Source organism: Chaetodon trifascialis, chromosome 7, assembly GCF_039877785.1.
Source record: "Chaetodon trifascialis isolate fChaTrf1 chromosome 7, fChaTrf1.hap1, whole genome shotgun sequence".
NCBI lineage: Eukaryota > Metazoa > Chordata > Actinopteri > Chaetodontiformes > Chaetodontidae > Chaetodon > Chaetodon trifascialis.
Genome location: NC_092062.1, coordinates 6,403,271 through 6,415,075, shown reverse-complemented (window position 1 = coordinate 6,415,075; position 11,805 = coordinate 6,403,271). Strand labels below are relative to the sequence as shown.

At 39.8% G+C, this 11,805-nt stretch overlaps 1 protein-coding gene across 2 annotated transcripts; it reads left to right on the top strand.

The window, feature by feature from the left end:
- Positions 1-2,897: 2,897 nt before the first annotated feature.
- LOC139333448 (acidic amino acid decarboxylase GADL1-like) lies at positions 2,898-11,118 on the top strand. Of its 2 annotated transcripts, none has more exons than XM_070965861.1 (15): positions 2,898-2,940; positions 5,281-5,471; positions 5,644-5,770; positions 6,039-6,129; positions 6,240-6,349; positions 6,474-6,589; positions 7,066-7,145; positions 7,396-7,450; positions 7,543-7,659; positions 7,752-7,816; positions 8,005-8,086; positions 9,853-10,052; positions 10,445-10,496; positions 10,689-10,778; positions 10,883-11,118. In XM_070965861.1, the coding sequence occupies exons 1-15, from the start codon at positions 2,910-2,912 to the stop codon at positions 11,054-11,056; spliced, it is 1,581 nt and encodes a 526-aa protein (XP_070821962.1). In that variant the 5' UTR covers positions 2,898-2,909; the 3' UTR covers positions 11,057-11,118. The 2 variants fall into 2 exon arrangements, with proteins under 2 accessions (XP_070821962.1, XP_070821961.1); XM_070965860.1 differs by having other exon boundaries at positions 5,278-5,471.
- Positions 11,119-11,805: the final 687 nt, after the last annotated feature.

Sequence of the window (11,805 nt, the reverse complement as noted above, 5' to 3'; positions counted from 1 at the left end):
GAACAGCGGACTACATTAGAAACCATCCCTCTGCTGTTAGCCTAACTCAGCTAGCTAGCATGTTGCACGACAGTGCTGTAGATGATATCAAACACATATACACACTTCGACTTACAACAAGAACAGACATTTGTGAGATATTTGTGACCTATAGAGTAATAATAATAATTTTACTATGTTTAACACATAAATGAGGAGTTCGTACAATTTCACCTCTCTTCAGTGGGTCCTGCTCCCAACTATACAGAGGAAGTGACATCATCAAAGTGCAAAAGGTCACTCATCAAAATTAAGTTAGTTAACAAAACAAAAGCTCCCCAAAATAAACACAGAAAAATAGGTGTACACATTGAAAAATGAATGGGCTTTTGGTGAAATATAAACCTAAAATATATACCTTAAATATATACATCTGTTACACAGGCAAAGGACCACCGAAAATGGTCCATGACCCACTTTTGGGTTTCTATCGCACCAGTTGAGAATCACTGTTCTAGACTGAGCATTGTATTACTATGACAAGTAGGATAACTACACAACAGAAGGATGAACAATACAAAATCACATTTTAGGAATTATATATAATAGTAATGAGTAATAGTAATTAATTATGCCTCCTACACATGCCTGTATTTTTTAAATTTTTTTCTTTTGAAATCCAAATGTATCATTATTTTCTGATTGTGCCACATGTAGCTCTGCTTCCTTAAAGCGTGTTCCCATCCCAAATGCATCATTATACCCAGTTTGTTATCACAAAAGGGTGTGGTGATCAGAGAGGCTTTCTCTTGCCTCAGGCCAATGATATGCAGCACAAGGTTAATATACGTATGTGGGCCAAACTTTTTCTGTAGGCTGTAATGCAGTGCCATTTTCAGCCACCTGATGGCAACCTCAATTTGTTTTGGTCTTTTCAGAATAGTCAAAGCAAGAATGTTATCTGAATGGTAAGTGTGCAAAGAAAGCCAAGATATACAGTACCTTTCCTGTGTTGTATAAATGTATTTTTTAGGCAGAATAGTATCTGAGGTGAAACTACCTGTTGGTTATTGAGTCTGCACAAGGTAAAGTAGCTGAAGTGCTCTGAGAGATTATTTTTGAAATACTTTTTCAGGAAGCAGTTGCTTTTGGTCATGAAACATGAAACTTCTTTGCATAAGAAATACAGTTTGTCAGGCTGAATGTTACCCTGCCCTGTTCCTTCCTGTTCCTGCAAACATGGATCATTTTTGGTTTAACAAATATCCAATCCTATTTGGACTAAGAATATATGGTTTTTGTATGGACTTCCATGCTCTAGACTGAGCATTGCATTAATATGACACATAGGATAAATTAACAACATTTCAATATTTTTGAGACATTCGTTAAGGGTAACTGGCCTCTGCAAAAAGTTGAGGTGTGGAAGATGCACAGATCATTTGGACTCTTATACAGACCTGGATTTGCATACATGGTGTCTATGTGTTTTGTTGCTCCTTTCAGTGAACATTCATTGTCACACCCACAAACTGCAGCTGGACAAAATGCAAACGTACAAACGTAATAAGCAGACACTGAAAACAAGAATTCATGGGTGGCCAGCTTTGCTCAAATGCAGTGCCATTTAGCAGATAATGCAAGGAGAATTATGTTAAGGCCTGACTCATTCCTGTGGAACCATATGGTCTTAACGAGCCTGTTGATCTGAACCCAATCCTATAATCTATATTAACTCATGTTTCTTTGTCTCTATAGTGTAAAGTCAGCTGTACTGGCTATATTGCCTCATTAGACAAAATATGCTGGATAAGATTGGAGCATCTGTACACTTAAAGACAATTAACAGACACCAGCTGGAAATTATTTGGCCTTTTTGCTGCAACCACACTTGATGTGTACAGTGAAAAAGACTTTTATTGGCCTGTAGTTGCTAAGGAGCATAAGAGATGGGATTGCATGTCAGCATTTTCCTATTTTGCCTGTTTTGCTGTTAAATATATGTAAAGTGTGTGAGATACCCTCTTTGTGTAAAAGACACGAGTTTTGAGCATTGTGTTGACTAATAATGGGTTAGGGTTAGGTTAATAATGGTGTGGGAAAATTTCTTAAATGTTGAGCAATGGATTTTTCCACATGACAGTGTGACAGTGACAAATACATTCTTCACCATCTTTACATTTCATTCCTGTCAGTGTTCTCACATCTTGTTCTTTACCTCAGCGGGATGATGAGTCATATAACTTCAGGCTATTGCACATGTCAGATTACAAAACAATAGAAATTCACCTCTGCTAAGTATACACACACTCTCACGCACGCACACACACACACACACACACACACACACACACACACACACACACACACACACACACACACACACACACACACACACACACACACACACTAGGTTTTAATCACTTGTGATTACACATTACATAGACTTACATTCATTTCCTGGAGACTTACCCGAACCACAACCACTACTTGCCTAACCCTAACCTTAATCCTTCTTCTTTAGCCTAAAATGTAATGACTTACACGCACTTTTTCAGTGTGAATTATTAAAAACTGTGTCAAAACATCCAAAAGTGGCCCTGCACTGGCAACCATGTATGATTATACACATATTGCAGGGCTTATAATAAGTAAATAAAAGGTGCCAGTTTGTCATTTTGTTCCAAAAAAAAAATATGTACAGCAGTGGCTGTACTCAAAGAGAACTTACTTTTAAACAGCACAATGAGAACTGAAAATAAATAAAGAAAATTGTTCTCATTCCCAGTGTGATGGAAATTTACTGAACTGAAGTCGATGGCGCAACATGTTGACAGGCTGGAGCGTCATCAGGAGGACAGGAGGTGTATAAATTCAGACATCCTGCCACAATAAACTGCACAATAATAAAGCAGCATCAAGGCAAAGAAATGGCACCAAACAAAGAGAGTCACTTGAAGGGTAAGCACTACTGGAAAGCTTTTTTTTTTTTACTGGCAAAATTTATTTTAATTCAGGAAAGAATATCATGCACTTATTTGATTACTGTTCATTTTAAAAATTCAATTTCTGCAATCATTTCTATAATGAATCATTACAGTAATGAATAAATATTATAGAAAATCTTCAAGTGAAAAAGAAATGGCTAGATGCAAAGAGTCTTCTGTGAACTCAAACTTGTTTCTGATTTATTGTTCTTGCTTACACAGTTACATACAAACTACTGCTGGCAATGCATTTTTTTTAGAGCGTTTTAAATATCTTAGAAATACATCAAATACAGTACACCATCCAAATGTCATAGCAGTCCTCTGTGTCCCTGGAGGATAGTTAATGAAAAACTAAAATAGCCCTAAAGATGCTACTAAAGCTCATGTCTAAATCCAGCAGGAATACTAGAACTGAAGAAGTACCTGTCCTATATCTTATATCAAATCACGTGAAGTTATGTTTCTATTTATTATGTCCACCACAACATCATTTTTTTGGTTCAGTTCACTTGTGCGCTTTGTCAGCAGGATTAGGATTAAATCTTGGTGGAAGGGTGTAGCATGGGCCAAAGAAGAAGACAGAAGATTCATGATTTATGATCTGAATCACGGTGCAGATTTGGTTAACATTGCAAGTTAGAGCATTGGGCCTTGGCGGAATAAATGTTGTACATCTTTAAAACCAGTACATAGGTGAAATATAGTGACAAAACATAGCCAAGTGTAGAAATACAATCATTCCATATCACAGTTCAAAGTCAGGGTAAATAAGTGTAGCAATGGAAACGGAAATAGATGCATACCATGCAATAAGCCCAAATGTACAGTATTGGGGCACAGTGTACAATGTGCAGCTGCAGTGTTGTTATTAACCAGCACCTATTAAAGCCTATATGCCATGACTTCTAAAATGACTAACTGTTTGTTACTGAGCTGGTGTGAGCTGCTGCGCTGCACTGTACAGTAGGATATAAATCAGTGAATATGGCCTAGCTCGGGTCCATGTTAGAGCTGGTTGGACATTAATTAAGAGACAGCGAGTGCCATAAGATAACTAAGAATGGCTCAGCAACTGTCTCACTCAGTGATCCAATGACTGTCAGTCACAGTGAAAGGATCTGAAAAAGCCTCAGAGTCCTCTCCTGTTTTCCTTTCATCCACGTTTTTGACATTGCAGGTTTCACCAGCATTTCTAACTATGATACAATGCTTGATTCTGAACTGAACTGAACTGAACTGAACTGAACTGAACTGAACTGAACTGAATGAGCAAATCTTCTCCTGACGTGACTCCACCCAAAAAGAACAGAATGTTCACATCTGGCACAACACAAAGGCATGGTTTGTTGTCACGACAAGTCAGCGGCTGAAAGTGGGCTTTTTTGTTTTTCATTCATTTCATATATTTATTTCTACCAGCTAGGCTATGACTACACCTGCTCTAAAATAATGCAAAACAAAAATACACTTTTTACTTTTTTTAAATTACTTTTGTAGTCATGCATAACAATCAGCTACAGTAATGAAAAAAAGAAATGTTCCAAACTTTTATTCTTAAAAAATGCATAAATGTCATGTGGCAACTTAAAAAAGGCTGGCAGGCGAGCTTGATGCTTGAAGTTTGTTTTACTGCTTCCACTAATATAAAACACAAAATATCATCTTACAAAAGTAAAGCTAGGACTTTGAGTCCCACACTGTCACCGTGGTGAAAAATTGAGAATGAAAATGTGGAAGTATTATTATTTGGTCTTGGTGAGAATTAAGTGTAGAGAACTGAGGGACGAGATATCATAAAAAGGGAAAAGAAGAACAGAAACACACCAACAGGTACTATCAAAGCCGAAAAACAGGGAGAGTTTTGGGCAGGTGCAACACAGGCAACTGTTCCGTCTGGGAACAGGGAAACTTTCATGTGCTAAAGCAGTCTAAACCGAGATAGTGGACTTAGCTTGCAGACAGATTGACAAACAACTCTTTCTATAGGAAATAAACCTTTAATCCAGTGCCCAACAGAATAGATGATATGAAAATTAAGATCTTGAATATGTGAATATTTGTGTATGAAACAGTGAAAATACCAGGAGAAGTCATGGAGTCAGCATGTTGCAGTAACCACTAAATCAGCAGCACAAGTCCTTATGAAACAATCTAGTGTGCCAGCCTGGGGGACAGTGTTGCATTTTATCTTCAGCTCACATAGCAGGCTGGATCATGCTGGGATTACTTTATATATTATCTACCTAGACACAGCTGTTCATGTTCATTCATTGATGTCAGCCCTCAAATAATGTTGTTTTTCCATCAGAAGAGAATTCCAGTGAAAAGCAAACCCCCAATGCAGATCCTGGACATTCAGTGAAATGCTGTCTGGATACCATCGATGCTGATTCCCTGAACAGTCCCGGTCTGAACGTACTTGCAGCAGAGGACTTCATTCACCAGTCCATGGGCATCATTATGGAAGATGCAGTGAAAAAGGCCACTGACGTCAAAGAAAAGGTAAATTCTCAACAGCACTTATAAGCTGTAAGTACAGAAAAAGGAAAGGGTCTGCAGTCTATGGCAATGACAGTAGATTTCTGAGACAGTACCAACACACCTTTAGAGGATTATTAGGACTTCTGTTGCTACAACTGACACTGACAGTGAGATATTTGTTCATGTTGACCAGGTCTGCGAGTGGCATTCCCCCGTGCAGCTGAAGGAGTTGTTGGACCTCGAGCTGAGAGACAGAGGGGAGTCTGATTCTGAGATCCTGCAGCGCTGCAGAGATGCCATCAGATACAGCGTCAAGACCAGTAAGTGTTCAAACTTTCATGAATTAGGTTCAATTTCAGTTCAGGGAGTCATACTCCAGACATGTTTCCTTTGCACTATATTACTCAGACTGTTTTGTGTTTGAGGACCCTCACCCTCAGAGGCAAACAACAATTCACGCTCATCTCAGCTTCTTGCAGAAAAAGATTCAATACTGCAACCATCTTTTGTAAACTAGTTAGACTGCAGCATCTCAAAGTGACATTTGTCTGATTAACTGTTCTGAATCTGTTTCTGTCACGTCTGTAGCTCATCCTCGTTTCTTCAACCAGCTGTACGCAGGCATGGAGCCTTACTCCATGGTGGCAAGCTTCATCGTGGAGGCCCTCAAACCCAGTCTGTGAGTCACACAATTCATTGTAACATACAGTAAGTCACACTTAAATCTGTTAAACCAAAGTTTAAAATCATGCAAATGGAGTAATGCTGTGAATATGTGGTTTTCCTCAGTTACACATATGAGGTGGCTCCAGTCTTTACACTGATGGAAGATGCTGTGCTGAGGAAGATGATGGAGATGGTTGGCTGGGAGGAAGGAGGAGATGGGATCTTCAATGCAGGTAAAACTAAAACTAATATTTACACCTCCGTGCTATGACCACACACTGTGATATGTGATAGGTCCTTATGCATCAGTGCACCTTTGTTTTAACACGTAACACCTGCGCGCTGTTTTCCCTCCAGGTGGATCAATGTCCAACATGTACGCTGTGAACTTAGCCAGGTACCATCACTGCCCCGACCTCAAAGAGGCCGGCCTCTCTGCTGCTCCTCGACTGGTCATGTTCACATCACAGGAGGTAGGATTTACAGGAAACAAAGTTAAAACGACATGTATTTTAGAATAAATAACTGCAAAAGTGAGTTAAACTTGCCAGTATACATAAACAAGAACCAGGTGGATTTTGACTGATTAAAAAATCTTGTTTTCATTTTGGAATTTTATGACATATTTTCTTGATATAATTGTGTGTGTTGAAGCTCTCCTTCAATGAGAGAAAAATGGTTTGCAAACTATTTTTTCACAGAAAAACACAGAATGACCTACTTGCTTGATGAAGCAGATGAAATCTGTCTCCTTGTGAGGGACATTTAACTTAAAAATCACCCAGACTGTAACAGTTTAAATAGCTATTCATATGGTCACAGCAGAAATGAGATCTATTATTTGGGCTTATCTTCAGCTTGTGTTTGGATGAATGAATACAGCACTCCCTCAGGCATACAGTATGTCTGCAGTATATTGTTACTGACAGACTCGTTTAATCTCTTTCAGTGTCATTACTCCATTTCCAAAGCAGCGGCTTTACTGGGCATCGGCACTAAGAATGTTCATGTGGTTCCATCTGATAAGAGGTAAACTGCTTCACTCACTCTTTATAATCTTATCTGATGTACAGGTTCCTCCTCTGACAACAGAGGCCTGACTCGTGCCACAACTGGCACTGGAATGATTCCCATTCCTCAGCTGTTTTTGTGCGAACGAAAACTTCAAAACTTAAGAAATTGATGAGTTGAAACTATTCATTACCTGAGTCAGAATAAATGAATTCACTCATTTATTCATTCTTTTATCACAAACTGAATTATTTTGTGTGTTTATCAGAGGGAAGATGATTGTCTCGGCTCTGGAGGAGCAAATTAAGACTGCTACAAGTGAGGTGAGGGGGCTGTGTAACCTGTTCAGGTCTTCATTTGAAAAGACACATTGTTACGAGATTGCAACAAACTCTTTGCCTGCATGTGTGTTCAGGGTGCGGTTCCCTTCATGGTAAATGCCACCGCAGGGACCACGGTGCTCGGAGCTTTTGATCCCATCCAGGAAATCGCAGACATCTGTGAGAAGTACAATCTGTGGCTGCATGTGGATGTGAGTTCATTCATTCATTCACTCGTTCATTTGTCTCTATTAATGCTGTTGTACTGTCACTATAAATACCTTTTTTTCCTCCCCTTCCTCAGGCCTGCTGGGGAGGAGCAGCTCTGATGTCTAAGAAGCATAAACACTTGTTAAAGGGCATCCACAGGTAACTCAAATCAAAGCAACATCCCTGTTAGTGAACATTTCATAGTAGCATAAGAGACATTGAATCTGTTCTTAAAGCGCTTTCATTTGCACACCTAATAAAATGAAATGCCAGCTAGTGTCCTGATATCTTCAATGACAACACACTGACTGTAAATGATCTCTCCTGTGCTGCTTGTGTCTGATTAGAGCTAACTCTGTTGCCTGGAACCCCCACAAGATGCTGATGGCATGTCTGCAGTGCTCTGCTTTCCTGGTCAGAGACAAAACGGTAAGACACTCACCTATTATCTAATATATAATGTCTAATATCCCCTCCACATAAACTTTGTGACTTAACTTTGTTTGGCTGTCTGCAGCCCCAAAATGAGGCTATGCTTTTGCAGAATTAACCTTTTCAGATTGTTCAAAATGATTAATTGCCAGAAAACAAGTGCAGTCTTAAATGAATTACAATAGTCATGTAGACCAGCAAGCATATGTGGACATGACAGTTTTTTTCTTGAATCTTTGCATGCATAATTAAGGGAGAAAGAGAGCTAGAGAACCAGAAACAAGACACACTTGATCGAGGCAGACTCCAGTCAGCTAATAGGGCCTCTGGCTGTATGGCTAGTCACAGATAGCCTTGGCCAGGAGGAGTATAGGAAATGGGAATGTGACATCATCAGCAACAAATCCGCCATTTTTGGAGGATACCAACCGTCACCTGTATACCATCACCACCTATCTAGCTAGGTAGCCTCAGCTGATCTCAGGGAAATTTCAACATAGTCAGAACACACTGTCTCTGTGGGCCGTAACAACCAAAAAATAAGTAAAAGAAGTTTAGAGCCCCTTTTGAGCCCCTCTCTCTGTCCACGTCTTTCATTTCACTTTGTCTTTATACATTTGTGATGATGATCATCCTAGATAATGACAGCTAGGATGCTGTCCTGAAAAATGGTGGCACCGCCCCAGAATGGTCCACGATTCTCATTCCCTATAGCGAGCAGCAATTTGTAGCTGCTCTGGTAATATGCTACCCCCTGTTTGTTTGGAGTGACCTTGGACAGTTCTTACACATTGTACCTTTAAATGCTAATAAAATTCTAATGATGAATGACCCTGCTAACATACTGTTCAGCAGCTATAATGTTTACCACGTTAACCATCTAGTTTGGTGTACTAACATTTGCTAATTAGCACTACACTCAGCTGAGGCTGATGGGAAAGTCAGAAGTTGTGAAGGTATTTGGTCATAAATGAAAGTGCCGGACTAATTCAAACACTAACATGATGATAGAGGAAAGTCAGAGGATCACCAGGCTGCCTGAGGACCATGGACATGCTACACAGCTAGTGCAGCTTAAAATGTAGGGCTAAGATATAGGCTAAAGTATGTGTGTTAGCACTTCTGCCAGACAGAGGACAGATGCCCTCATTCTGGGCCTGGGGCAGACCTGACAGGCACAGTTCGCCACAGTATCCATCTTGCCGTCTGTCATTACCAGGCTGCAGGTGAGCTGACTGAGCAGTTTGGTGTGTCAGAGAACTAGAGAGAGAGATTTGTCAGAGGCGGTTAGCATCAAGTCGGAGGCACAGCAGACAGATGTACAGCTGACATATTCTGTACAATACTAATGGCAAAACAGCCACCTTTAAAGGAATAGTGCAACACTTTGGAAAAATCGGTACCTGCTTTCTTGCCAAGAGACAGGTGAGAAGATTGAAACTGCTTTTGTAAAAGAGAGTGGTGCCAATCTTCTCAGCTAGCATTTGGAAAGAATGTTACAACATGCTGGAACTGGCTTAATTTCTTGAACTACTTCCATTAAAGCACTCTGATTGTTACAGTCTGAGTCACATCATAACCTGATACAGTATATATGTTAAATAATATATAAACTGAATGCTTAGCTTTACAGTTGCTTTCATTTGGGGTATCAATAATTAGAAGACATGCCTTTCTGAGTGTTATTGCAATATTCGGAGAAGTTATGCCCTGTGAAGTGAGTATGTGCTATTTAAACCATCCTTGTCATTCTGCTCCCTCAGGGTCTCCTCCAGCGCTGCCACTCTGCTCAGGCTTCCTACCTCTTCCAGCAGGATAAGTTCTATGATGTCAGCTATGATAAAGGGGACAAGTCCATCCAGTGCAGCAGGAAGCCAGATGCCTTCAAGTTCTGGCTCATGTGGAAGGCTTTGGGAACTGGAGTGCTGGAGCAGAGGGTGGACAGGGCCTTTGCCATGGCCAGGTTAGAACACACACATTGCATGGCTGCAGCTAACGTTTAGTGACTGGATGGCCATCTTTGTTTAGAACAGACCTGATTCTGACATTATGACTACACACAAATTAAATGCTCAGTAGTCCTTTACAGTAACATTACATTTATTCTCATTATGCATGCAGACTGAGGAAGAGGCTGAAGTGAATTATATGTTTACTTATTTCACAGTAAGCTTTACTAATGCTGCATAATCTATTACATGTTGACTAATGCAGAAGCCATTGCTTGTGGACAGTGCACTCTAGTGGCGATTTCGTGAATAACAACTGTTAGGGAAGCACTTGCCAAAGCTGACTAGCAAATAAACCTAAACACAGAATGTGCTCAAGGTAAATGTTATGTGTTTTTTTTTGCAGATATCTTGCAGAAGAGATCAAGAGAAGAGAAGGGTTCCGTCTGTTGATGGAGGTAAGTTTTTGCAAGTTGAGCCACAATTTCACAGAAAAGCAATACATTTCACTGTTTGCTATTTTGCTAGTTTTACTGTTACACTGTAAAATACTGTAAATGCATTTAATTGAAGTTTTTATGTATTTGTATAATCAGTTTTATCTGGAGAAGATTCCCCATTTTGAACTCAGCTCTTTTCCTCATCTACAGCCTGAATATGCAAATGTTTGCTTCTGGTACATTCCACCTAGTCTGAGAAACCTTACGGATGGCCCTGAGCTCTGGACAAAACTCCACTCTGTAAGTATCTAATCTGATTTTAGCATGTTCACAAGGAGATGACCAAATCCTCCTAAGATGTCAGTGCTGTCAGTCATTACAGTGTCCCATCCCTCCTCCTCTAGGTGGCCCCGGTAGTGAAAGAACGCATGATGAAGAATGGCAGTATGATGGTGTGCTACCAGCCACACGGAGACAAGACCAACTTTTTCAGGATGATCATCATCAGCCCTCAGGCCAGCAGACAGGACATGGACTTTGTCCTGGATGAGATACACAATCTGGGAAAAGATTTGTAATGAAGAATCAGTGTCAGTGAAGAATCTCTCTAAGGCACTATGTTCCTCTTTCTTTTTTGCACATGTAGGTTGAAAGTTTTGTAGCACAGACCACAAAACTGTAGCGTGAATAATGTCTACTACCGTCTCTAAAAACATCCTAGCACGGATCATCAGTTAAACAGGCATGTGGCTGGCAAAGGGCATTCATATATGTAAACAGGTATATTTTTAATGGGGTTCTTCCTCATTTGTTTTTACCTTAAACTTCTGTCTATATGAAATGGAAAACACAACTGAAGTGCTGTCAAGAGCATGCCAAACTGAAAGGTGGCAATATAACCCTAAACCTCAAAACCATGTTGACCAATCAGAAGCCTGAAAAAACAGGCAGGTAGCCTATTTCTGGTAAACTACCTGCAACTTTAAGTTATGAAGCTAGATTCTACTGATCATATTTCTGATCTATAGCATATTCTTACAGCAGTGTTTTACATAGTCCATATATCTATGCAAATGTAACACTGGAAAGTAACGTAAGCTTTAGGGATGGGTTTGGGAAGTCTTTCATATTTACCTATTTCCATGTTACACTCGTGAATCATATGTCAGTGTTTCAGAATGTTACTGCGTGTTACCTGATTCTCACCTGCCGATTTTTTATTGAAGTGAGTCCTGTTGTTTGTTGATAGGTGCAGTTCTGCTCTGAATAACTGTTTACAAGACTCTTAAATAAAACAACAACAGCAGAAATCTACCAAACCTGGTCT

Coding starts and splice junctions, on each gene's coding strand:
- LOC139333448 (XM_070965860.1), top strand. CDS start 2,910: ATGGCACCAAACAAAGAGAGTCACTTGAAGG. Junction 6,590..7,065: donor TCATGTTCACATCACAGGAG/GTAGGATTTACA, acceptor AATCTCTTTCAG/TGTCATTACTCCATTTCCAA. Junction 10,779..10,882: donor TCTGGACAAAACTCCACTCT/GTAAGTATCTAA, acceptor CTCCTCCTCTAG/GTGGCCCCGGTAGTGAAAGA.